This window comes from Heptranchias perlo, chromosome 25 (assembly GCF_035084215.1).
Source record: "Heptranchias perlo isolate sHepPer1 chromosome 25, sHepPer1.hap1, whole genome shotgun sequence".
NCBI classification, from domain to species: domain Eukaryota; kingdom Metazoa; phylum Chordata; class Chondrichthyes; order Hexanchiformes; family Hexanchidae; genus Heptranchias; species Heptranchias perlo.
The window spans coordinates 32,850,896-32,875,358 of NC_090349.1; the positions used below are offsets into that span (position 1 = coordinate 32,850,896).

At 42.3% G+C, this 24,463-nt stretch overlaps 1 protein-coding gene across 1 annotated transcript in view; it reads right to left on the reverse strand.

Annotated features, from left to right (window-relative positions):
- grk3 (G protein-coupled receptor kinase 3) overlaps window positions 1-24,463 on the reverse strand; it is a 244,025-nt gene that overhangs the window by 2,451 nt on the left and 217,111 nt on the right. The window contains exons 17-20 of the mRNA XM_068005936.1: window positions 20,574-20,669; window positions 18,923-19,085; window positions 17,368-17,504; window positions 939-1,052 (exon numbers count right to left, since the gene is read on the reverse strand). Of these exons, the coding sequence (XP_067862037.1) occupies window positions 939-1,052; window positions 17,368-17,504; window positions 18,923-19,085; window positions 20,574-20,669 (510 nt within the window). The remainder of the gene's footprint in view (window positions 1-938; window positions 1,053-17,367; window positions 17,505-18,922; window positions 19,086-20,573; window positions 20,670-24,463) is intronic.

Genomic DNA, 24,463 nt, shown 5'->3' on the forward strand with positions numbered 1-24,463 from the left:
GACTTGCTTAAAAGAGAACCTACCCAGCCTTTAGTTGTGGTGCACTACACTGACCCAAGGTGAGAATGCTCCCTTCTGTCCAGTGTGTTAAGTATGTAATTCAACTTTGTCATAAAGGATTTTTGTGTTGGTCAGGGTGAAGAATGGACATCCTGGGGAATGGAACATTTTCTTACATTTTACATCCACTTGTCCATCAAGTATTGTGGTAGTCAGATGGAGAGTGAAACTCCCTCTGTCTCAACCAGTGTTTCCATTCTGTGCATCACCCATCCCTGCAGCCCCTCTGAATGGGATTGCTGAGTGTCAAACTGTGAGTAATTTTGATTGTGGGCCCATGCCCATTCGAAACTGAATTGAGACTGGCAAATCAGTTCATGCAGTGCCCTTTCAGACAGTAGACAGAGGCTTTCATCCCATCAGTCTGAGCTGGATTTGACCCTAGGTCCCAGAAGTGAAAGAGCAATGTCCAACCCACACAGCTATGGCACTGACCCATATGCTACCAGTTACATTTCTTTAAAATAAATGGCCTTCACAAACCCTCATCTAATCAGGACAGATGTATAATATGTTCAAGCCCACGACTACATATCTGGGTGCAGCAATGTAATCTTTCTATTTCATACTATCTTTTGTTTATAGTCCGTGGCTGGAACCAGACCTGTATAAGGTGTAGTCTAATGGATTAGCACAAACTGCCCAACAACTAGTCAGTTTTGTTCCCTTATTGATTGAGATTGTCACAATTCAGCTCTTTTCTTGAACAAAAGTGGGTTAAAACAATGATTTGTAAAATAAAAACAAATTGGAGGCAGTGGGGGTGGGGAATGAATGCCTTGCACCTCCTCTCTATGTCCTTTGCACCAATGCCAACCTTCTTCAATTTGATGGGACAGAGCACACATCTCTATGCCTATCTTGCAGGAACCGCTTACCTCACATTGCAGCACAAATTGCTTTCCACCCTTAATCCGCAGGAGGATACATTTCTTATCCTTAATCTGAGTCTCTTCCACCGACACTATCTGCTCCATTGTCAGCAGGCTTTGCTAGATTAATAAAACAGAAAAGAAGAATTAAATTCATTCAGAGATGAATCTCAAATGTTTCCTTAAAATAAAACATTTTTTTTTACTGTGGGTTATATCTGGCTCTGTTCTAGCATCTTATCACTGCTTATTACCTAAGGTACAAGCGCACTGGCTATGGGAGAAACCACCTTAGAAAGAGAGGTGCCTAACTAATGACACTACTGGCTACACATTAACAAATGCACAAAGTAAGAGGGATTTTGGATGAAGAGTTGACATCTGAGTCCAGTTTTATGGTGAAGCTCAGTGCTTTTTTGTGGTTGTTTAGTGCTATGTTAAAGGTCAGCCTGGTACTGGAAATGTGTTTGTGCTTTGCAAGTGGCACAGACTGTGAGAGTCGGCTGGCGATAATGCTCTGCCTTGCCCACCCCCTTCCCAAGAGACAGATTTATGCTTGGTCAGCATGTGCAATATCAAGCACAGGTTAAGAGACTAAGTAACTGGAAGGGAAAGGAGTAGAAAAGTCATCAGGTGAAATCAGATGCAGGCTGTGGGAATGTCAACGGTCACCTGCTCTTCCTGTGAGCCCGTGTCTACAGTGTATGACTGGGAAGAAAATAAATTAGTCTAAAAACCCACAAATATCACCATTCTAATTTATCAGATATATTATTTCAAATTAGTTTACTACTTCCCAGTCTCCAAAGGAATTGCAAAGCTTGTATGTTACAGTAAATGGCACAGCCCATAAAAAGATCGAACAGCATCTATCCCACACATCTCTAGGCTCTACTGAAGGATTAGATCAAGGCAAACTGCCTAGCAATTTCTTTTCTGTCATTGTGTATTCATCGCTAATCTGACAAATCTGAAACAGAAGATTAGGCACTACTTGCATATTGCAAAGTGACCATATTATGAATGAATTTGATATTAGGTTTGAGAGGGAGAAGGGAGAGACACAAACTAAGATTTTAAATTTACCTAAGGCAAATTTCGAAGGGATGAGAAATAAATTGATCACAGAAAACTGGGTGAACTGTTGATGGGTAAACCTACAAGCAAAGGGAAGTATTCAAAGAAGTATTTGGTATGATACAAAACCAGTACATACCACTAAAAGACAAAGACTCCACTTGGTAAGCATGGTAGTTAAGTAACCACGGTCAATAAATGAGGTAAGAGACAGTATCAAGCTAAAAGAAAAGGCTTACACAAATGCAAGGAGAAGTAGAAATCCAGCGGACTGGGACAGCTATAAAAAAACAACAAATAAAGTAATACAGGTGCAAAAATGGAATATGAGAAAAAACTTGCAAGGGATATCAAAACTAACAGCAAAAGTTTGTATGAATATATCAAGGTAAAGTGTGCAAAAGGGGAATGTGGGACCATTAAAGACAGATGCAGGTGAGACGACAATGGACAATAAAGAAATGTCAGACTTGTTAAATGAGTATTTTGTATCCATTTTCACAATGGAGGAAGAGGACAAAGTACCAGCGGTACAAGGGAACCTAAAAATAAGTCAAGGGAGGAACTTAGACAATTTGTTTGCAGATGACACCAAGATTGGTGGCATTGTGGACAGTGAAGAAGGTTATCTAGGATTGCAACGGGATCTTGATAAATTGGGCCAGTGGGCCGATGAATGGCAGATGGAGTTTAATTTAAATAAATGTGAGGTGATGCATTTTGGTAGATCGAATCGGGCCAGGACCTACTCCGTTAATGGTAGGGCGTTGGGGAGAGTTATAGAACAAAGAGATCTAGGAGTACAGGTTCATAGCTCCTTGAAAGTGGAGTCACAGGTGGATAGGGTGTTGAAGAAGGCATTCAGCATGCTTGGCTTCATTGGTCAGAACATTGAATACAGGAGTTGGGATGTCTTGTTGAAGTTGTATAAGGCATTAGTAAGGCCACACTTGGAATACTGTGTACAGTTCTGGTCACCCTATTATAGAAAGGATATTATTAAACTAGAAAGAGTGCAGAAAAGATTTACTAGGATGCTACCGGGACTTGATGGTTTGACTTATAGGAGAGGTTGGATAGACTGAGACTTTTTTCCCTGGAGAGTAGGAGGTTTCGGGGTGATCTTATAGAAATCTATAAAATAATGAGGGGCATAGATAAGGTCGATAGTCAAAATCTTTTCCCAAAGGTAGGGGAGTCTATAACGAGGGGGCATAGATTTAAGGTGAGAGGGGAGAGATACAAAAGGGTCCAGAGGGGCAATTTTTTCACTCAAAGGGTGGTGAGTGTCTGGAACGAGCTGCCAGATGCAGTAGTAGAGGCGGATACAATTTTGTCTTTTAAAAAGCATTTGGACAGTTACATGGGTAAGATGGGTATAGAGGGATATGGGCCAAGTGCAGGCAATTGGGACTAGCTTAGTGGTATAAACTGGGCGACATGGACATGTTGGGCCGAAGGGCCTGCTTCCATGTTGTAAACTTCTATTTAATATAAGCTAAAAAATGGTAATAGAAAAAATAATGGGACTTAAGATAGACAAACCTCCAAGGCCTGATGGTTTCCACCCAAGGCTATTAAAAGAAACGTGAAGAAATTGCAGATGCAACAGTCATAATTTTCTAAATCTCTCTAGATTCAGGAATTGTGTTTTTGGATTGGAAAATTGCAAAAGTCACTCCATTACTTAAGCAGGGAGGCAGGGAGAAACCAGGTAACTACAAACCAATCAGTTGTGGGGAAGTTACTGGAATCTATTATCAGAAACATAGAGTGACTGAGCACGGACAAGTATGAGCTGATCAGAGAGAGTAAGCATGGATTTGTGAACAGTAAGTCATGTCTGACTAATCTAGTTGAATTTTTTGAGGTGGTCACTAGCATAGTGGATAGGGGTGTGTCTATGGGTATTGTCTATATGAACTTCCAGAAGGCATTTATTAAGGGAACGGTCTCTGATTGGTGGGATGTGACAGGTGGTGTTCCCTGGAGATTTTTATTGGGGCCTCAACTTTTCACCATACATATTAACAACTTGGATGAAGGAATAGAGAGTGATATATCCAAGTTTGCAGATGACACTAAATTAGGAGGCACAGTAAGTTATGTGGATAGGAGCAGGAACTTACAAAGGGATATATACAGACTAAGCGAGTGGGCAATACTATGGCAGATGGAGTTCAATGTGGGGAAGTGTGAGGTCATCCACTTTGGATCTAAGAAATACAAATCAGAATATTTTCTTAATGGTGAGAAACTAGGGACTGTGGAGGGCAAAGGGATTTGGGTATCCAGCTACACAAATCACGAAAAGCTAGAGGAAAAACAGTTTCCACTGGCGAGTGGTTCAGTAACCAGAGGACACAGATTTAAGATAATCGGCAAAAGAACCGGAGGGGAGATTAGGAGAATTTTTTTTACGCAGGGAGTTGTTATGATCTGGAAAGCATTGCTTGAATGGGTGGTGGAAGCAGATTCAATACAAAATTGTAGGCAAATTACAGAGAAATGTAAAAATAATAGAGCAGTAATAGTAGGGGCCTTCAATTACCCTAATATAGATGGGGAAATAACAGTGTAAAGGGCAAGGAGAGTGAAGAATTCCTAAAATGTGCACAGGAGAGCTTTCTTAATCAGTATGTTTCTAGCCCAACGAAGAAGGAAGTAGTGGTGGATCTAGTTCTGGGGAATGAAGTAGGGCAAGTGGAGTGTGTTTCAGTGGGAGAACATCTGGGTAATAGTGATCATAATATAATTAGGTTTAAAGTAGTTACGTAAAGGGACAAAGAAGAATCAAAAGGTGAAATCCCAACTGGAAGAGAGCCAATTTCAGTGATTTGAGAAGGGACCTAGCACAGGTGGACTGGAAACAAAGATTGGCCAAGAAAACAATAATTGAGCAATGGCAGGCCTTCAAGGCAGAGATAGTTCAGGTACAAACCAAGCATATTCCCAAAAGGAGGAATGATAGGGGCATCCAAAGCTAGAGCTCTCTGGTGACAAAGGAAATAGAGGTTAAAATAAAACAGAAAAAGGAGGTTTATGACAAATGTCAGGCATAGAATACAATAGAAAACCAGGCAGAATACAAAGAGTGCAAGGGGAAATTGAAAAGGGATATAAGAAGGGCAAAGCGAGAATGAGAAAAGTTTAGCAGGTAACATAAAAGGGAACCCAAAAATCTTTTATAAACATATAAAAAGTAAAAGGATAGTTAAAGGAATGTAGGGGCCGATTAGGGACAAAGAAAGAAATCTTCTTGTGGAGGCAGAGGGCATGACAGAAGCACTGAATGAATACTTTGCATCTGTCTTCACAAAAGAAGAGGATGAAGTTAATGTCACAGTACAGGAGGAGGGAGTAGAGATATTGGATAGGATAAAAAATGGATAGAAAGGAGGTGCTAAATAGGTTGGCATCACTCAAAGTTAACAGGTCACCCGATCCAGATGGGATGCATCCTAGGTTGCTGAGGGAAGCTAGGGTGGAGATAGGAGAAGCTCTGACCACAATCTTTCAATCCTCCTTGGATATGGGAGTGATGCCAGAGGACTGGAGGTTGAAAATGTTACACCTCTATTCAAAAAAGGGGAGAGGGATAAACCTAGTAACTACAGGCCAATCAGTCTAACGCCAGTGGTGGACGAACTACTACAGACCATTGTCAAGGACAAAATTAATTCTCACTCGGAGAAGCATGGTTTAATAAGGGACAGCCAGCACGGATTTGTTAAAGGCAAATTGTGTCTAACCTGATTGAGTTCTTTGATGAAGTATCAGAGAAGATTGATGAAGGTAGTGCAGTAGATGTTGTATATATGGACTTTCAAAAGGCATTTCATAAAGTACCACATAACAGACTTATTCAGAAAATAGAAGCACATGGGATTAAAGAGATGGTGGTAACTTGGGTACATATTTGGCTAAGGGTTACGAGGCAGAGAGTAGTGGTGACTGGAGAAAAGTATGCAGCAGGGTCACCCAGGGGTCGGTATTAGGATCATTGTTTTCCTTGTTATATATAAATGACCTGGAGTTAGGTATAGGGAGCAAAATTTCCAAGTTTGCAGATGATACAAAACTTGGCAATGTAGTGAATAGAAAGCAGACTTCAGGAGGACGTAGACAGACTGGTGAAATGGGCAGACACATGGCAGATGCAATTTAATGCGGATAAGTGTGAAGTGGTGCACTTTGGCAGGAACAACATGAACAGAAAGTATAATCTAAATGGTATTATTTTGAGGCGGGTGCAAGAGCAGAGGGACCTGGGGGTGCATATTCACACATCTTTGAAGGTGGCAGGGCAAGTTGTTAAGGTGGTTAAGAAAGCGTATGGGATACTTGGCTTTGTAAATAGGGGCAATGAATACAAAAGCAAGGAAGTCATGCTAAACCTTTACAAGTCACTGGTTAGGCCTCAGCTGGGGTATTGTGTACAATGCTGGTTACCACACCTTAGGAAGGATGTCAAAGCCTTGGCGAGGGTACAGAGGAGGTTTACCAGGATGATACCAGGGATGAGGGACTTCAGTTATGTGGAGAGATTGGAGAAGTTGGGATTGTTCTCCTTAGAGCAGGGGAGACCTAACAGAGGTATTCAAAATAATGAGAGGTTTTGATAGAGCAAATAAGGAGTAACCAGAGGTCATAGATTTAAAACAATTGGCAAAAGAACTAGAGCAGAAATTAGGAGAAATTTTTTTCACACAGAGGGTTGTTACGATCTGGAACGCACTACGTGAAAGGGTGGTGGAATCAGATTCTATAGGAATTTTCAAATGACAATTGGACATGCACTTGAAGAGGACTAATTTGCAGGGTTATGGGGAAAAAGCTGGGGTGTGGGACTAAATTGGGCAGCTCTTTCAAAGAGGCACGACGGGCCGAATGGCCTCCTTCTGTGTTGTAAGATTCTATGATTTCAGTGTCCTGGCCTCAATTTCTGAAAACCCAGTTCAGCTATTAATTACCCTTTGTGTAAAGGAACACTTCCTGACGTCTATCCTAAATTTCCGCTTCACAACCCTGAACCTGCACCCTCTTGGACCCGGCATATCTGAAAATAATAGGCGGAACTGTCAACAGCAGCGGGGGGTAAAACAGGCGGTAGCGGATTGGCCACGTTATACCCTCTGCCCTGTTTTCTTTTCTACAAACTTCCGCTAGCGCCTATTTCACCGCTCCCCCGCCGAAGTTGAAAGCTACACCCAATTTTTTGGGTTTACTTTCTATAACTTGTTAAATATCTTTAGTAGCTCCAAGGGGTCTCTTCTTATGGCTCGAGGGCACTAGCTTATCAAGGCATTGCTTATCGCTCTTCCTTCTGACACTGGGGATTCTGCCTCGTTGCTCTCTGGTATGGTAAGAAAGTACATTGATGGAGTTGCTAATGTTCCTTCACTGTCCTAAAAATTCTTACATTGTACAGGATTCCTTATTGATTGTTTCAGATCAGTCTTTGCTGTGTTGTATCAACTCTGCCTGCGCTGCTGCACTCTGTTACTGAGCCTTGGGTAGGGTCCCGGCTTGGAAAACTTAGGACAACTTGGAAAAATACATTTCACAAATTGTTATCCTATATAAGTATCATTAATAAAGACATATCCTGTGTAAATATATTTTACAAAAAGAAAAAATATTTTATCATCCTTCTTTAAGGCATCGAGAGGCTGACAGATGTGTGGTGGGGGCTGTGGAACCAGATCATGGACAGGGTCTCTTTAAGTGGCTTCTAGAGGGTGGGTGAGAGTAGCCCCTGGCAATATGATTCAGATTTATTTGTGCGTGGAGAAACACCAGGCCTTTGCTGGATACACTCCCCTGATGCCACAATCAAGACCAGACTTAAACCTAATTTGTGGCTTACTATCCTGTCGCATAAAGACACCTGTCATATGTAAATATCTTACTTTTGGCTGGGCAAGGCAGGCAACTACACACATGAAATGGATGGCTGTCCAGGCCACTAGGTAAGAGGTGTACAAAAACAGCAGTGAAAGACCGTCATTTCAATCTTTCCTGAGATCTTCAATTGGGAGGTGGGGGGGGGGGGGGGGGAGGGGGGGGAGGTGGAAATGGAAGTGAGGACCTTTGAACCATAGTGTTGTATTTCCTGTTAGAGCACTCAATGCTACTCCAATGCCACTGTGTAAATATTTTTAAGAAATCAAACTCTATCGGGGACTACCAGGATTGGACACACACCTTCCCTTCTAGTCTACCAGGAATAGTACACATAACACACTCCATTAGATTGCCATAGGACGGATACATACTGCCCCCATTGGACAGCCTGTCGTACTCCTGTCATATCACTGGAGTGCCAAGCATATGTTGCATACTCTGCTACACCACCAGATTAGAACTAACACAAGCTGGAAACATACCACTAAACCACAAACGGCAAACACGAGTCAAACCAGGTACCTTCACTACAGTTACCCCCAGCTACTGGTGTGTTATCACAAAGGAAAAATTTTAATGGAGGCATACGCACACCACAATTTATAAAAAGAAAAACAGCAATATATGCTTATGAATCCAAATTAGGCAAAAATTAAATTCCTGTGTGCTAGATTCATAGCCTATCCTTACCTCAGTGATGTCACATTGCCAATAAAGGGCAGGTTTTACTCTTAAGATTTTTTTTTGCTGGATAGAAACACATATTTTGTGTTTCTCACCCCTTCCCCTTTTTCAGGTGTCCCATTTCAGGCACCGTTGGCTGGATGAGTGGGTGGCAGTGACCTGCTGGCAGGTCTCCGCTGAAACTGCTCTGCAACTGGCTGCTCGGAGACACGCAATAGAGGCCAGAGGAATTCTCCCTTCCCTGTGGGGAATGTGGCTTCACTTACTACCTGAAAGTATGAGCAAAACTGGGAACTGATCATGTTTGTGAATTACGAGTGCTAACCAGCGTACTGTACATGATGCCACTGTGGTGCCGATTTTTTATTTTTACAGCATTAATCTCTCTTTTCCATGTCCAATCCTCTTTGGTCTTCCTCACTCTGGTCTGAGAGGATGGGCAGGTGACCCATTGCTATACTTCCATCAATGATGCTCTGTGCTGACTACTAGGAGGCGTGACAGCGCAGTCCAGGGACAAACCTCCATCTGAATTTCTCCTCTCCTGTGGTCTGCACTCAATGCCTCTGACAGCAGTGCTGATGAAATTGGTTCACCTGATTGGACAAGTTGAATCTTTCTCCCAGCACTCCAGGGTGCTGTATAATGTGAAGTATTACCACATGCCACCAATGATCAAACTTTCAAAGTAGGAAATGTCCAGCTTGCATAGCAGCACAGTATTAAGGAGTGTTTCTACCAGATTACACCAATAACCAGCAGCTACGTCAATCAATGATCTACTCTCAATTCAGTAAAAGTTGTGTTTAAGAAACATATAGGAGTGATTCACTTTGCAGAATCCCAACGAGGTATTTCCCTGTAAGAATGGAGATAGACTAGCCTGTGGACAAGATTCTACTCATGTTTGACTGTCACTGAGAGATATTATCTCTATAAAGTATGGTTCTGCCAAGTAGTGGAAACAATGTAGTGTACTTGGGGGGGGGGGGGGGGGTGGGGAGGGGTGTAACTTATCAGTTTTTTCCTCTCCTGCAGTCTCACCATGTTATGGGCCTTCCCTGATCATGTAGATGGACTGGGGATCTGCTCCCAGTCCTTTGTCAATGCTTATTTATCAAAGAATCCCTTATATAGTGACCCCAGGTAGCACTTGACCTCCATTCAGTATATTCTCACAGTGATATATTTAGTTTGGAAACAGAAGAACCTAAGAAAGCACATAATGAGAAAACTCCATTGGCTCATCAAGTCAGCTTTTTCCACAGATCATGTACAATATATCATGGACTCATTCCCACCAATTTAATCTTGAGTGAAACGTCTGCAGACAACTTCCAAAACCCCGAAGAACTTACTATTGTGGGAGTCACAATCCCACAACCTACCATTCCACACTGCATTTCAATCCCTGCTTTTTTTGGCAATGTAAGATTCTGAGTGCAATACAGCAGACTCGTGGATACAGGTGAACTGGCTTTAAAAGAGGCAGCTACCCTGGTCTGCACTGAGTTCACTGATCTCAGCCTTGGTTCAGTAAGGGTGTTACAACTGGCTTCAGTGTTCAGTCTCCCTGTGTTAGGGAGGGAATAATTAACCAATGTTTCTGCTCCTGATTGCTGTTCAGTGATCTCTGCTGGAAGTGCACTGATAGACACGAGGAATTCTGTAATTTATGTTTGTTTTTAAATAGTTACGGTTAAAATTGAAGTGGATGTTTCCTTGCAATGTTTCAAAATGAAAGCTAGGAGACAGGCTACCTGCAGGAACCAGGCAAGGTTGATTTATCTGGAAATTAGTCAAGATAAAAGGGGCTTTAGGTGCTAATTGAATGTACACTATCACGACTACCCCAGCAAGCCATCAAGACCATCAGGACAGGAGGGGGCAGGAGAAAATTGGCAGAGAAGGTTGGCGAAAAAAAAGGAGCCTTTAAAAAAAACATGAACCTATGAATAATGTAATATATTTTTACTCTCTCAGGGCCTAGCTCTCATATCACATTCCCGATTATTGTTCATGCACTACTTGGTTGGGCCTACTCATCGCATAAACATGGTGTCATGTTGGTACCTCCTGAGCATTACTAACTGCAGATATTTCAAACTTGCATTCTTATGCAACAGTGCTTTGATCGTGTTGCCCTTTACAGAGGTCAAGGTAATTTTCTAAACAGAATAAAAAAACAATACTTCACAAAAACAACCACCACAGCAGGGATGTCACGATCAAATGTATCAGGAACAGGGACACTGGATCACAAGGGAGAGTCCTTGCACAGGGAGGGTGGGCCACTAGGACAACTGTTCGCTCAGAGAAGGTAGGCCACCAAGAGGAGTCCATGTACTGGAAGCTTGGGCCACCGGGGAGGGTGGTAATGACCATGGATTCGGTGCCCAGTGTAACCCTACTTCCTGCGGCTTGCTCCCCAGTCACTTAAGTGCCTCAAGTTGATTGAGTTTCGTCAGTTTTCAGCTAATCTTCCAGAAAGACCGCCATGTGGTAAATAGGGGTTCCTGCCGCAGGAAAAATGGCAATCACAGCCCAAGTTGCTCTCCCTACCCAAGTGAAGGAGGGCTGAGGTGATGTTGGAGAAACTAAAAACAAAATATAACATTTAAAAGCACTCCTCAAGTTGAATAATCAGGTTTGTAATGGCTAAGCTGCTGGCTGCAGGAGAGGGGAAGGATGAGAGACTGAGAGACAGAGAGACAATGTAGGATGATAAAGACTAGCTATATGTTAATAAAGCTCATCGTGACATCCCCACAATACACTCATAAAACTTCAACTATAGCATGGGAGAGCAGGGTAGATGCTATAGTTTGATAGCATTGTTCTTACCAGCCTACGTCTTTTATAAATAATCCAGGCATCCTAGATGGAAAATAACATGACAAATCCTTTGTTTGATTAGATCTCACTTTATAGAGCATTGATGCACTGATCTACTCACTGCAATGAAACCCTGTTAAAATTAAAATGTTTAAACTTTAAATGCAGTCACATGAGCCTGAGAGTGCTCCTCATAGACTGAAACTTCCAATAGTGGCCTATCATCATGGCAATAAAATAATACCACTGTGTGATAAACACGTGAGATTTGGTATTGACATTTGTAGTATCGAAAAGGTTATCTAACAGGGAAGATATTATGTTTTCCATCATGAAAAAGAAACCATTACTTAAACTTTTATTTAAACAAAAAGATGTAAAAGAACAAAAATACACATATATATATGTATAGATTGGTACATTCAAATGAAGCAGGCTATACGCTGTATCTCGCCTGGGAGTGCTCGATCAGACTGCGTACAGGGATCCTGGATTACACTGTATCTAACTTGTGCTGTGTCTGACCTGTATGCTTAACAACACAGTAAATGTAAAAAGTCTGTTTACCAGAAATAACATCCCTCACCACTATGAACACAAAACATTTCCTGGAAAAATGCAAAAAGGAGAAACCCAAAATAAATGATTAACTGTTGTGCACTAACAACAGTGTATTTATGCAGCACGACCTTTTAACTCAGACGAGACAGATGCACGTTTGCCGTGTACCTCAAATCAGTGGATTATTTTCAACAGATGTCCAGCATCCGCCTTTTATTTTTACATTGGAATCCTCAGATTTGAGGCAGAGTACAACAATCTTGCAATAAGCGCCATTTATTCCACCTGCATGCTGAACATCTGTTATTGATTTGAGGTACACTGCGTCTGTCATGACGGGGTTAAAGGTTACGCTGCGCAAACACACTGCTGTTTGCCCACAGCAGTTAATCATTTATTTTGGGTTTCTCGCTCTATTTTTCCAGGGAATTTTTTGAGTTCATTATGGTGAGGGATGTTGGGGGTTATATTGGTTATATTGCTGCCTGATGATTTACCTGATATCTGCGAGCAGCCAGGCCTAGCTGCGCTGTTGAGTGGCTGCTCACTAGCAGGGGGCCCCAATATCGCGAGTGGCTCGCAACTCTTAAAGGCAACCCGCACCTGTTAAAGGCAGCCTGCACCTCTTATTTGCAAAATATAAGATATGGGTCCGCACGGAGTCTGAACGGAGATCAGACATCGCACACATAAAACACAAATGCAGGTCCCATCCTTATGTTTACAAACTGTTGAGTTATGTTTAAACATTGAATAAAGGTCGCGCATTACTAAATCTCACATCCTCCAATCTGCACACCAGATCTCACCAATCTGCCGATCTGAGTTTGTACCAGGCCTGTGAGAGAGTGTGCACCAAGGTTCTCTGAAGATGCACTGGAGGCCTTGGTGCAAGAGGTGGACAGAAGGAGGGGCATCCTATATCCACAGAGGGGGCAAGAGGTTCTCCAGGCATATGTTCCCGAGGCAGTAAGGGACAAAGTCAATGCCAGGCACATAGCACCACGGACATGGATGCAGTGCAGGAAGAAGTTCAATGCTTTGACACGAGTGGCCAAGGTGAGCGAGGTCAACTGTCAAGTGGCATCTCTTACCAACTGCACTACTAGCTACATCCACTTCTCCACGCACCACCCCCCCATCACACACATACCAACAAACTGTCTCAATCAGTACTCAACTCTTCCAATCAGATGCTTCCTCTCACCCTCACACATTATCACTGTTGCAAGCCGCACACCCACAACTCACAGGTCACACACACTGGCAGCTATTCAACCATGACAGGCACATCACCCAAACATCTTGCAGGACACTCACCGACACACGTCCCGCTTTCTTGCAGGAGAAGGTGGCGCATAACAGGAGGCAGCAAGTGGCAGTGGCTTCATGAAACATTAACCTGCTGTCCTCTCTCAGGATGACTGCATTCCTGTCCCAACCCCTGCCACTCTGCCAATGCCCTTGCTGTTGCCAGTCAGCTAGCCAGCCCACTCCCTGTAGAATAATGAAACTTTATTGTAGGAACATAGGAAGATAGTTAAAGGAGTAAGCCCCTCAAGCCTGTTCTGCCATTCAATGAGATCATGGCTAATCTGTGATCTAACTTCATCTACCCACCGTAGCCCCATATCCCTTAATACCTTTGGTTAACAAAAATCTATCAATCTCAGATTTAAAATTAACAATCGAGCTAGCATCAACTGCTGTTTGCAGAAGAACGTTCCAAACATCTACCAACCTTTATGTGTAGGAGCATTTCCTAACTTCACTCCTGCAAGTCCTGGTTCTAATTTTTAGGTTATGTCCCCTTGTCCTAGTATTCAAGTATAGGAGACCTCCAAAAACAGGTACAAATGCATCAGCAGCCAGAAGCAATAATCCAGCAACTAACCTGTAATTCCTGCATGATCCCTTTAAATAAGGGGTCCTCCATGGTATTTACAACCTGTTCAGTTGTGTGAGGTTAAGACAGTGCGTTGGCTGGAGCGTTGAGTTCCAAAATCGCATCTGTATCTTTAAATCAGCGTTACATACTGATCTACTGCATATTCTCCCTGCTTTACATGCTGCCGGCGTTCATTATCTGTGCGCGTGCAAATGCCTTTACCAAGATGGTGTCCCATGCATGTCGCGCTGGAAGTGTGCGCGTGCATTCCGGATGCTTCGCGGCCCAAATAGGCGCTTCGCGGCCCAATTTATAGCCCGTTATGTCTGTGATTCATACATTTTACCTTTGCTGCGTCTTTAAGCATTACAGGTCAGGTACATTGCAGGTCAGATGCAGAGTGACGATCACTCTACGTTGCCCAAGTCAGGTACAGAATGGGTTAGCTACAGAGTTAAGCTCCCTCTACACAGTCTGATTGAGCAATCTCAGGTCAGGTAGAGTACTAGTTAGATGCAGAGCAAAGTTCCTTTCCTACTGCCCCAATGTCAGAAGTGTGCACCTTACTGCACCAGTCTGACATTTCCATTACCACCCAGTTGTCCTTGTGGGCTCTCTTAACAAGCAATGAGAGACTCACTGGGTAATGGGAAGGTACCATTATATTGGAAGCAGGGCAACGTGATGCCCATATTCAAAAAAGGCGTCAAATCACACACAGGCAACTTTAGACCCATAATCTTACTTCAATCCTGCATAAAATAACAGAATCTATTATCAGGGGTAAACTTGAAGATTATCTGTATAAAAAATAATAATCAACAGCAGTTAACATGGATACAGAAGGATTCCTGCTTGATTCCAACCGCCTCAAACTCTTTGAGGAAGTGACATCCCAGGTGGCAAATGGTAAACCCTACCAGTTTAATATAGACAAATGTAAGGCAATGCACATAGGAAGGAAAAATAGACAAAACACGTACTGCATGAATGGTGTTGAAATAACTACGGATGAAGTTGAAAAAGTCCTAGGAGTTTTAGCAGACATCAAGTTCAACTTGTCCAACCAATGCAGAACAGTAATCAACAAAGCCAATAGAAAGTTGAACTATATTGTCAGCTTGGCTCAGTGGTAGCACTCGCCTCCGAGTCAGAAGTTTGTGAGCTAAAGTCCCATTCAAGTTATGGACTTGAGCACATAACTTAGGCTGGTGCTTCAGTGCAGTATTGACAAAATATTGCATTGTTGCTGCTGCTGTCTTTTGGATGTGATGTTAAACTAAGGCCCCATCTGACGGTTCAGGTGGACATAAAAGATATCACAGCACTACCCGAAGAAGAGCAACGGAGTTCTCTTGGTGTCCTGGCCAAATTTATCCCTCAACCACTACTAAATCATCTTAACTGCTGTTTGTGGGACCTTGCTGTGCACAAATTGTCTGCCATGTTTGCCTATATAATAACAATGACTACATTTCAAAAGCAATTCGCTTGTGGATGTGAAAGGTGCTAGAGAAATGCAAGTTCTTTCTTCCTTTATTTAGCCAAAACAACAGAATATAAGTGACGAATTCATGATCAGACTGTATAGTGCTCTGGTCAGACCGCACCTTGAGTACTGTGCCCAGTGCTGATCACTGAGACACAAGGGAGATACCCAATCTTAGAGGTCTGCGTTATGAGGAAACATTTAGAGACACTTCGGTTTTTCAGCCTTGAAGAGAAGTGTCTGAGAGATGATTTTATAGAGGTATACAAGATCATAAATAGTATGAAAAAAGTTAATCTGGAAAATTAAATTAAATTGCAAAAGTGGGACAAAGGGCCAGAGGTTCAAACTAGTAAAAGGTAAATTTAGAATTGTTATTGCAAGGTTTTTTTTTTCCACAAAAGAGTGATCAATACATGGAATGATCTCCTGGATAGAATAGTGGAACAAAAACCCTGGAATCGTTTATTGACCAACGAGATGCTGAAATGAGGGGACTGTAGGGTCACTGAATGAACAAGATGGATGGAATGACATTCCTCAATCACCATATTGTAGTGACTGACTTTGGTGATGAAATACTGCTTCAAGAGGCTTCAGAAGTGACTAACAGTGTGCTACAATCTTTAAAAGACCAAGGGCAGCAAGTCAGAAGGGATCATTAGAGATGCGCCATTTGATCATTTGGGAAGGTTATTGGGAAATCCCAACGTGGCTTTTGGAAATGGATGCCCTGTATCACAAAGTTGGCTGAATTTTTTGAAGACATTGCAAAGCTGGTTGACGATAGCAGCCCGGTAAATAGCATGCCTGTGAAAATCTGTGGGATGCAATCTTGGTGATTATGCCAGCATTGCACCCGCTGGTGCCCTCCAGCACCGAGTCCCCCAGAGTTTGCGGGACCAGTGGCGCATGCACCATTTTGGGTGCATCTTTTGCAACTGCCTTTGGGGGCGGAGGAGAGAGTTACCCAAGTACTCCCCCCAAAGACCTCATGCAGTCTTCCATTGGCCCCCTGTGTAAAGGGGCTGATCTTGATTTTGTCTTTAAAAAAAGAATTTGGGGTATTCAGGGATCCAGGCCGATTTCACCCATTTGTTCACTTTGTTTATAAATAGCATCTCTTTAAGTCAACGCCTGAAGAAATTTGAAAAGTGTGTGGTGAGCCAGAAACTCAAAATCAGTCATGTGAATGAAGTAGTAACTTTTGCTATTGTACGACATGCAATGATGCCATCTCTCTGAATTAGTTATCATAATTTATGCAGAGCTGCCACAATCAAGAACAGGCCACACTGTCAAAAAAAAGTTCACGTGAAGTTACTGGAACCACTAATGCAATCCTTGTAGCAATTTAAGGGAGATTTTCTGCTTTGGCGTTCCTGGCACACACACTATCAGGAATTCGCGCATCTACAGTTTCTGATCTTCTGTAAATTAACAGTAATGGATAAAAATCATGGGCTATGGTTCAGTAATTTCTCTTTATGTGCTCGCTGGATTCACAGGCCGTGCTTATGTGGAAAATCTCTCCAATAGCTCTCATTTAAAGTTTAAGTTTATATCAAAGTTTATATTAAGTTTTAGCATTTTAATTTAAATTCCTTGTTAACATCGCATGACAGAATATATGATGAGAAGCCACAGAAAGCGATTGATACCCCATGCATGGCATTGACTATAATTCACTTGGGGCTTTGTTACTCTTGTTATCAAATGAGTCCATTTATGGGATATAAGGGGAGATTTCCCACTTTGGCGCTCCTGGCACATTATTTTTAATGAAAATTCATGGGCTGGATAAGCAGAAACTCACCCCTGTTAATCCTACCTTATTACTTTTTACCTTCAGAGCCCTATAAACTCAACATTCAAAGATCCTGAGCGAAAGACATTAACCTTGGTACAACCTCCATTTTCCCGGTGCTATTCTGACAGTGACACGCTTACTCACAGAACAGTCTCCTCACTTCAGCCAGTCCAACACTGCTTACCCGTGACTCGCCCTCTCCTCTCCACTCCAGCCGATTTGGAAAGAGGTAAAAATAACGACGTTGCCACTGGGTCAGGAAAGGGTTTCCCAGCTTCAGCATATACCCATGCATAATGCAGTCTTTCCCTAGGGCATAATCTGCATGTAATATAAAAGGTGATGTTAGTTTAGGTCTTCCTTAGGATGGAGATGAAGAACTAATTTTCCCTTATTTGAATTTCTTAATGTAATTTATCCCTAGTTCTTTCATTTTGCCTGTAAGCACGGCTCTACCCCTGTGGACAGGCCCACTGCCTGCTCTGTCAAAGTCATCTTTAGCTCATTCAGAAAAGATGTGAGACACCACTCAGGCAGGACATCTTCCCTTTCTTCCTTTGCGAATGCAAGGCCATTCCATCGCCCCTGCCTGACGCAGACTGGAGCAGAAAGCTGGATCATGCATGCAGGCTCCTACTCCATGACACTGAGCATTAGGGTTTTACTGCTCAGTGCAAGCATGGGATGCCATTGATTTCCTCTCTAAGATTTTTCCTTTTTTGTGCTTTTAAGGCTCCATGTACTACAAATTAAGCCCCATCCATTTCTGAACCAGCCACTCATATGTCCCCTTGTTTCCTGCATGGTCATAAAATAGTATAGCATTTTCCTGCTTTTTGCTATCATCCCAACTGTATCCATTATACAGCAGACAGCTGCAGATTCCATTGCCAGAGTAATATTTTAATCAAATACAACAGCTGCAGTTGTGACACATCTTACCTGGTCAACAGGTGAAATACTTTTCAGACACAAAATGTGCTGCGTCTGAGGGATACAAAAAGCTGGCATTGCCCTTCATATCCTTCTTCATTGCACATGTGTTGTTGATTCAAGGAACATTAAATTCACGTGCAACAATCATGGAATTGTATCCTGTCCAGCTTGTTGCATACCCAACCGTCAACGGGTGTGTGTGTGTGTGTGTGTGTGTGTGTACGTGTACACACATGGTGGCTTCAGCGTTGCACAAAGAGGCAAAATGGAAAATGAGGCAAAATTAGAAAACCAGGTGTAATTAGTGAGATTTTGTTGAATTCAATTTCATAGTGGAGCAACAAGAAAGTAGAACATTTTTCTTTAGAATATGACAACATTATGGGGTTCAAATTACACTGTGTATTATCATTAATAACATTAGTACATTCATATGAACTTCTTTTATGTGCTAGTTTAATACCTTTGTTAAAATAGCAGAATTTCATGTTAAAGCATGCAATTTCAATCCTTTTGTCAGGAGACTAGTAGCACACGAGAGAAATAAAAGACAAGAAAACTACAAATGATAGCAATCGGAAATAAAAAATGAAAATACTGGAAGTACACAGCAGGTCAGTCAGCATCTGTAGAAAGAAAAGACAAGTCCACACTTTGTGTGTGAAGGGTATACACCTGAAATGTCAATTTGTCTTGTCTTTGTCTTGCTGGGTATTTCCAGCAGTTTCAGTTTTTATTTCAGTACAATAGAGAATGCTTTATGATGTATCTGAGTTGGAAATATCTCAAACAAACTTTCCTACCTTCCTCATGACCAAGCATCTTATTCTTCGCTCTCTTCCTGGCTTCATTTTTATCAGTGTCAGCATTGACTGCATCGTACACAGTTTCTGCCACCTCCTGTTGCCAACGCTCCGATATCACCAGAGGAAAATTCTTATACAGCTCCTGGTCACTATCCAACAGCTATGTAGGAGAAATCGGAAAGATGGAGGGAGAGAGAGGGAGATGAAGAATGGGGGGAAGAGATGTGCATGGTAGAGAGAGCAAGAATTAACAGAGGTGGCAGGGGAAAGAAAGCAAGTCAGAGAGAAAGTATTGGTGGGGACAGCAAGAAAGAGGAAGAGAAAGAGAGGAGGGCAAGGGCAATAGAAAATAGGGTGAAGGGAAAGGGGAAAAGGAAGAGGGAAAGGATAAAAGTGTGGCAAAAAAATTACAGAGGGAGGGAGAAACAATATTAGAAAATGAAGCATTAACATAGCTTTGTTCCAGTGTATTCTCTTTTGTTATGAAAATGATTGAAAGTTTAATGATGTCTCCCTTCCCTTACACTATTAATTGGTGGTATTTAAATCTGGTCATTTTGTATTTTCAACTCCTTATAAACATTTGTCATGATACACAGTAATGCATTTTGTTCAGTGTACAATTCCACAGTACATTTTACTTTATTTCTTTGATAACTTTCGACATTTACTATCTGAAAGCATGTTCTACCAAAACAAAACTGTTAAAATTATGTTTTCATAAGTTTGGTGTATGCTAAAAGCTCTGGAGTAATAGGCATTTCACAGTTTACAGATATTCTTCCTGCCCTAAGGTGCCCAATACCTGAGGTTCTATTGTACCAGATATAGGAAATATCCAAAATCAAACTGGAGTTTAGAGATAGAGGAAGAACACTGTCAGAAATGGGCCAAAATCCACAGATAGGCTATGCCAGTCACACATGGACCAGTCACCAATCAAGAGTAACGTGCCCATTGTACTCAGTTATATATATATATATATATATATATATATACTGGAACTCCCTTCCTAACAGCACTGTGGGAGAACCTTCACCACACGGACTGCAGCGGTTCAAGAAGGTGGCTCACCCACCACCTTCTCAAGGGCAATTAGGGATGGGCAATAAATGCCGGCCTCGCCAGCGACGCCCATATCCCATGAACGAATAAAAAAAAACACAGCTGTCACCAGCATCTATTCATTACACGAGTGCATAGTATCCACTGGTTACATGGCTGTCACTAACACTGTCTTTGTTAAGTTGCCCACTAGTTACTCAGGTGTTACTAGTATGTACTGGTTGAACAAATGTGATTAATACCAAGTGGTTGTACAGATGGACCAGCACCCACTATTTACACAGGTGCCACCAGCACCAGGTAGTTGCACAATTGTGACTAATTACACTGGTGTAACTAGCTATACAGGTGCCATGAACACCCACTCATTACATGGATGCCACTAGCATCAACTGGTTATAGGATTGCCACTGGTATTGATTGCTACACGATTGCCACTAGCACTTGCTCGTTACATGAATGCCATTCGTTGCACTTATACTTTCCGTGTCACTGGTATATAATGTTTCCACAGATACTACTTGTACTCTGGTTACCAGCACCATGGCCAGAGAAGAAAACAATTAGAGAACACGCACAGTACCTTGATGCCTTTCGTGTCTTCTTCATCAAATGATCCTATGTCAAATGCATCAGCTGCATTCACCTCTCCCCGGGGAGGAATGAGTGGTGGTGGATACTTTAAACAGAGAAACAGATGAAGTTATTTTAGCACTGCACTATGCTAGATCTACTATAATCAGAACCACAGCTGTGGTACCATGACATCTGGTACTATCAGATTTTTATGCCAGTAACCACTCAATAACATTCTTCTCGGTGGTGAGAAGACATTGCGAAATAAAGATCACAGCTTAGAATTGGGTCCGATGTAATAGCCATCTAGAATACAGTCCTTTCATATCTCGTACCTAGTTTGAATCTAATTGGTGGCATAAAAGTCTCTTTTCTCTGTCAGTTGTAAGCGTTCTTAGTGAAATGAGTTTGAGACAGTCTCACCAGTTTTCATTTGGCACAAGACCACAGCACAAAACTGTTTCACAACCTGACAAGATCTTGTCTGTGGGCTAGGAGTAGCAAAGTCAGAAATGAGCACATAGGAAATCTTCCCCCTAAATTGTCAATCTCATTCAGAAAGGCCACATAGAAACTAGTATGGCAAATGGGGATACTTGTCTGAGGATAGGGTTAAGGAATACTGTTCGGGAAAAAGAGGAAGCATTACCCTGTATGTAATCCGTGCTGCAACCTGTGAGTGCTTGATGAGGTAATGTACATCTAACTTGTGCTGTATCCTACCTGGGAGAATTTGATGGGACAGTGTAAAGGAAGCTTTATTGTATATTTTTGGTCAAAATTGATAGTTGCTATTTTTTTTAATTGGTTGGGTAACTGGCACACACAAACGCTCATCACCATATTTGAGAACTTCCAAATCAATCTATAACCACTTGTAGGAGGTTCCAGGTGTTCAAAACAGAGTCTACACTCTTTCCCTGTAGGAACATATTTTACTTATCTAAGTCCAGAGAGCTTGGATGCAGGTTGACAAACCCAATACTTAAGGACTCTCAAGTGTGCGCAGTGGTACCACTGAAGTGTAATCGGCTAAAACTGGGTAACTTATCAAAGTAGATCACTGGTAAGCTTCCCACTGCTTCTCCAGCTATGACCATTGTACTCATTAGGACTTTGGCCTACAGGGTTATCTGGAGCTGAGTGGGAAGAATCTTAGCCTCCATAACAAGTCTCAATGTTCAGTTTCCATTAGTGTTCCAGGTTGATTTGTCAATCATGAACAATGTCTTGTATTATTTGCAGACCTGTCTGACCAACGTATTGGATTATCAAGTCCGCCATGGAGGACTGAATGGATCCAAACTTCAGTTGCCAGACATGAATCCTTTGAGTCATCTGAATTCCAAACAGACCTTACTTAACTCTACCCTCCAAACCAGAGGACAATTGCTAGTTATTATTCAAAAACTGATAAGAATGGGTTTGAACCCTTGGTAGGTGGACAGCAGGTACTAGAAGCTCCTCATAAGTGGAATGGTTAGACACATCTCACCATAAAATGTGTGAGTGAATTGCACCATCCTCCTGATCACAGCGTGGACATATACCCCATTAAATGGTGGTTCCATTATAGAGCAGCAGCTTCTTCCCTCTGTGCAACCCAGTCAGAGTAGGCACTGAGCACTGGAACACAAGCTCATGTTTTTACATTCAGCCTCCAGTAAAACCTTCCCGCAGTTGTTGTCCCAAGTCTCAGTTTCCTCGTCAGTGAAATGACAGAGATCTGCCTTCAGTGTAGTGGAAGGACCTACACAAAGCAGCTTGTGTTGCGCCAGTCACCCTGTCATTCAAGTCCAATGTCGTGTACAAGGCTGACTCATCATCTGCATAAGCCAAACTCTCATGAGAGGGTCTTTGGCAAAGATGTGGCCACTGTGAGGCTGACCTGCACTCAGGCTACACAGTACCAGGTCAGTATAGACAAGAGCCCTCCTGCATCCCTTCTGTGACAAATCCACCTGAGAGATGCCTGGGATCTCTCACCATGGGCTGGAAGAAGCCCTTTCATTGTAAGCCTAGGAGTTCTGAACCATGATGGAGAACTGTTTAGACACATTTCATATGCCATAAACTTAATCTGTGTTGGAACTTTGCTATCATTGAAGATAGACAGGAAAGATCAAAATATATTTCACTCCTTCTCAGTGCGGTTCCAGAAGACTGTCCAGGCTGAAGCTGACATCCACCAGGACCCCCAAGTACTGATATGAATCAACAATCAATACGTTCGAAATCTTTCTTGAACCATGCAAGGCCATAATGCTGCATTTGGGAGTACCCATCATCTTGTCTCACTGGTTAGCCCATTGTTCAAGATGGTCAATACAGCATACTAAATTCTAAATGCCGAGGATTCCCTCATGGCTTTATTAAAGAGCACTGGACTTCTCAGTCCAGATGAAAAATTTCGATCAATAAATTATAACAGGCTTTAGAAACAATGGAAAAACAATTTAGGATAGTTTTTGTGTAATTGCTCACCCTTGTGGTTGAAGGAAACCCACTGATCCCACTTCACCTCTCTAATGACCTTTCTGGCCTCACGACATGCTGCAGCATAATCTATCTTTGTAGTAACTCAATTGTCCTAAGAGGTTTCAAGTGCCAATTCGAAGGCCTCCAGCTTTTGCCTAAGAGCTTTCCTTCCCTTTGCAGTTACCTTAACAGGATACTGCTTAGTGGAAGAGTGGCTAGCCGACTGTAGCTTCAATTTTTTCTTGATTTCAGCTGCTACAGCGAGAACACTACTGGCCTTATCATTTGCCATTAAGTTCACGCTATTAGTAGTCACACGTATCCAGGCATCATGGTCGGCAATATCCTCTTGTAGCTGAGTGCCTTGGCCTGATCGCTCATAGCACAGAGGACATCATCCACTCTGACTTGGCAGTCACCCTCTGTCTCAAATTCAGCATCTTGTCCAAAACAGACAAGAGTTGCTCTCTTGATGAAGAAAGTAACTGGTCACGGTTTAAAGCTTTTCAGTGATGCTGAACAACACAACTGAAAAGCAAAGGACATGCCAAGCTATTCACCATAATATGATCAATTGTTGTTCTGCTCTGAACCCTATGCCAATGCCATGTAATTGGTGAATCTTGGAGTGGAAGCAAAGGGCACCAGTCACCCAATGAACAATCAGGAAATTGCTCTGCAATGTCATCTAGCGATGTCATCCAGTGCTCAGAGTTGTGCAGCTTCTGAGGAATGTATACACATCCCACAAGCCAAGGCTAAGGAGAATATTTTTCCAGTTAGCTGAGCATACCCAACCTCCACTGCAAGTCAGTTAGTCATGCCTGGGGCCTGTTTTAACTGGGTCCATTGGCCTTTAAGTACTTCGTAACCATGGACTCTTAGGTAACAATGAGCATTCCACACAATTCCTAGAGGGACACAAATCCATTTCCAGGAAAGGAAAAGTTCAATATCAGATTACTTTCCACTAAATGAGTTGGTATTTCAGGTGGCAAAAGTAGACCAGACTTTCGAGAGAAATCCTTAAGCTTCTGCACTGGAGTGATCTCTGAGCCAGGCCGATGATGTTAGTTTACATGATGCCCAGATGAACGCACATACCACTCATGGCTAAAAAACTTAAGTGCATTGACCATGAGTTTCCTTCCTTGCTTCAATCCAGATCTCAAACCTAACGTTGCTAGGTCCCGGTGCTTGATGACAACATCGAATGACGGAGTATCTGCTGAAATATTCATTACGGTGCCTTTCAGGACATTCAGGGACATCCATTACATGCCCCTTCGTAACTCCAAGTCTTCCCATAGCACCGGCATTGGCTCAGTTCGTAATTGATTTCTCACAGCTGGAGAACACTTGTGCTCTTGACTCAATTAAAACCTACACAGAATGGGCCCATCCCCTTATATAGGTGTG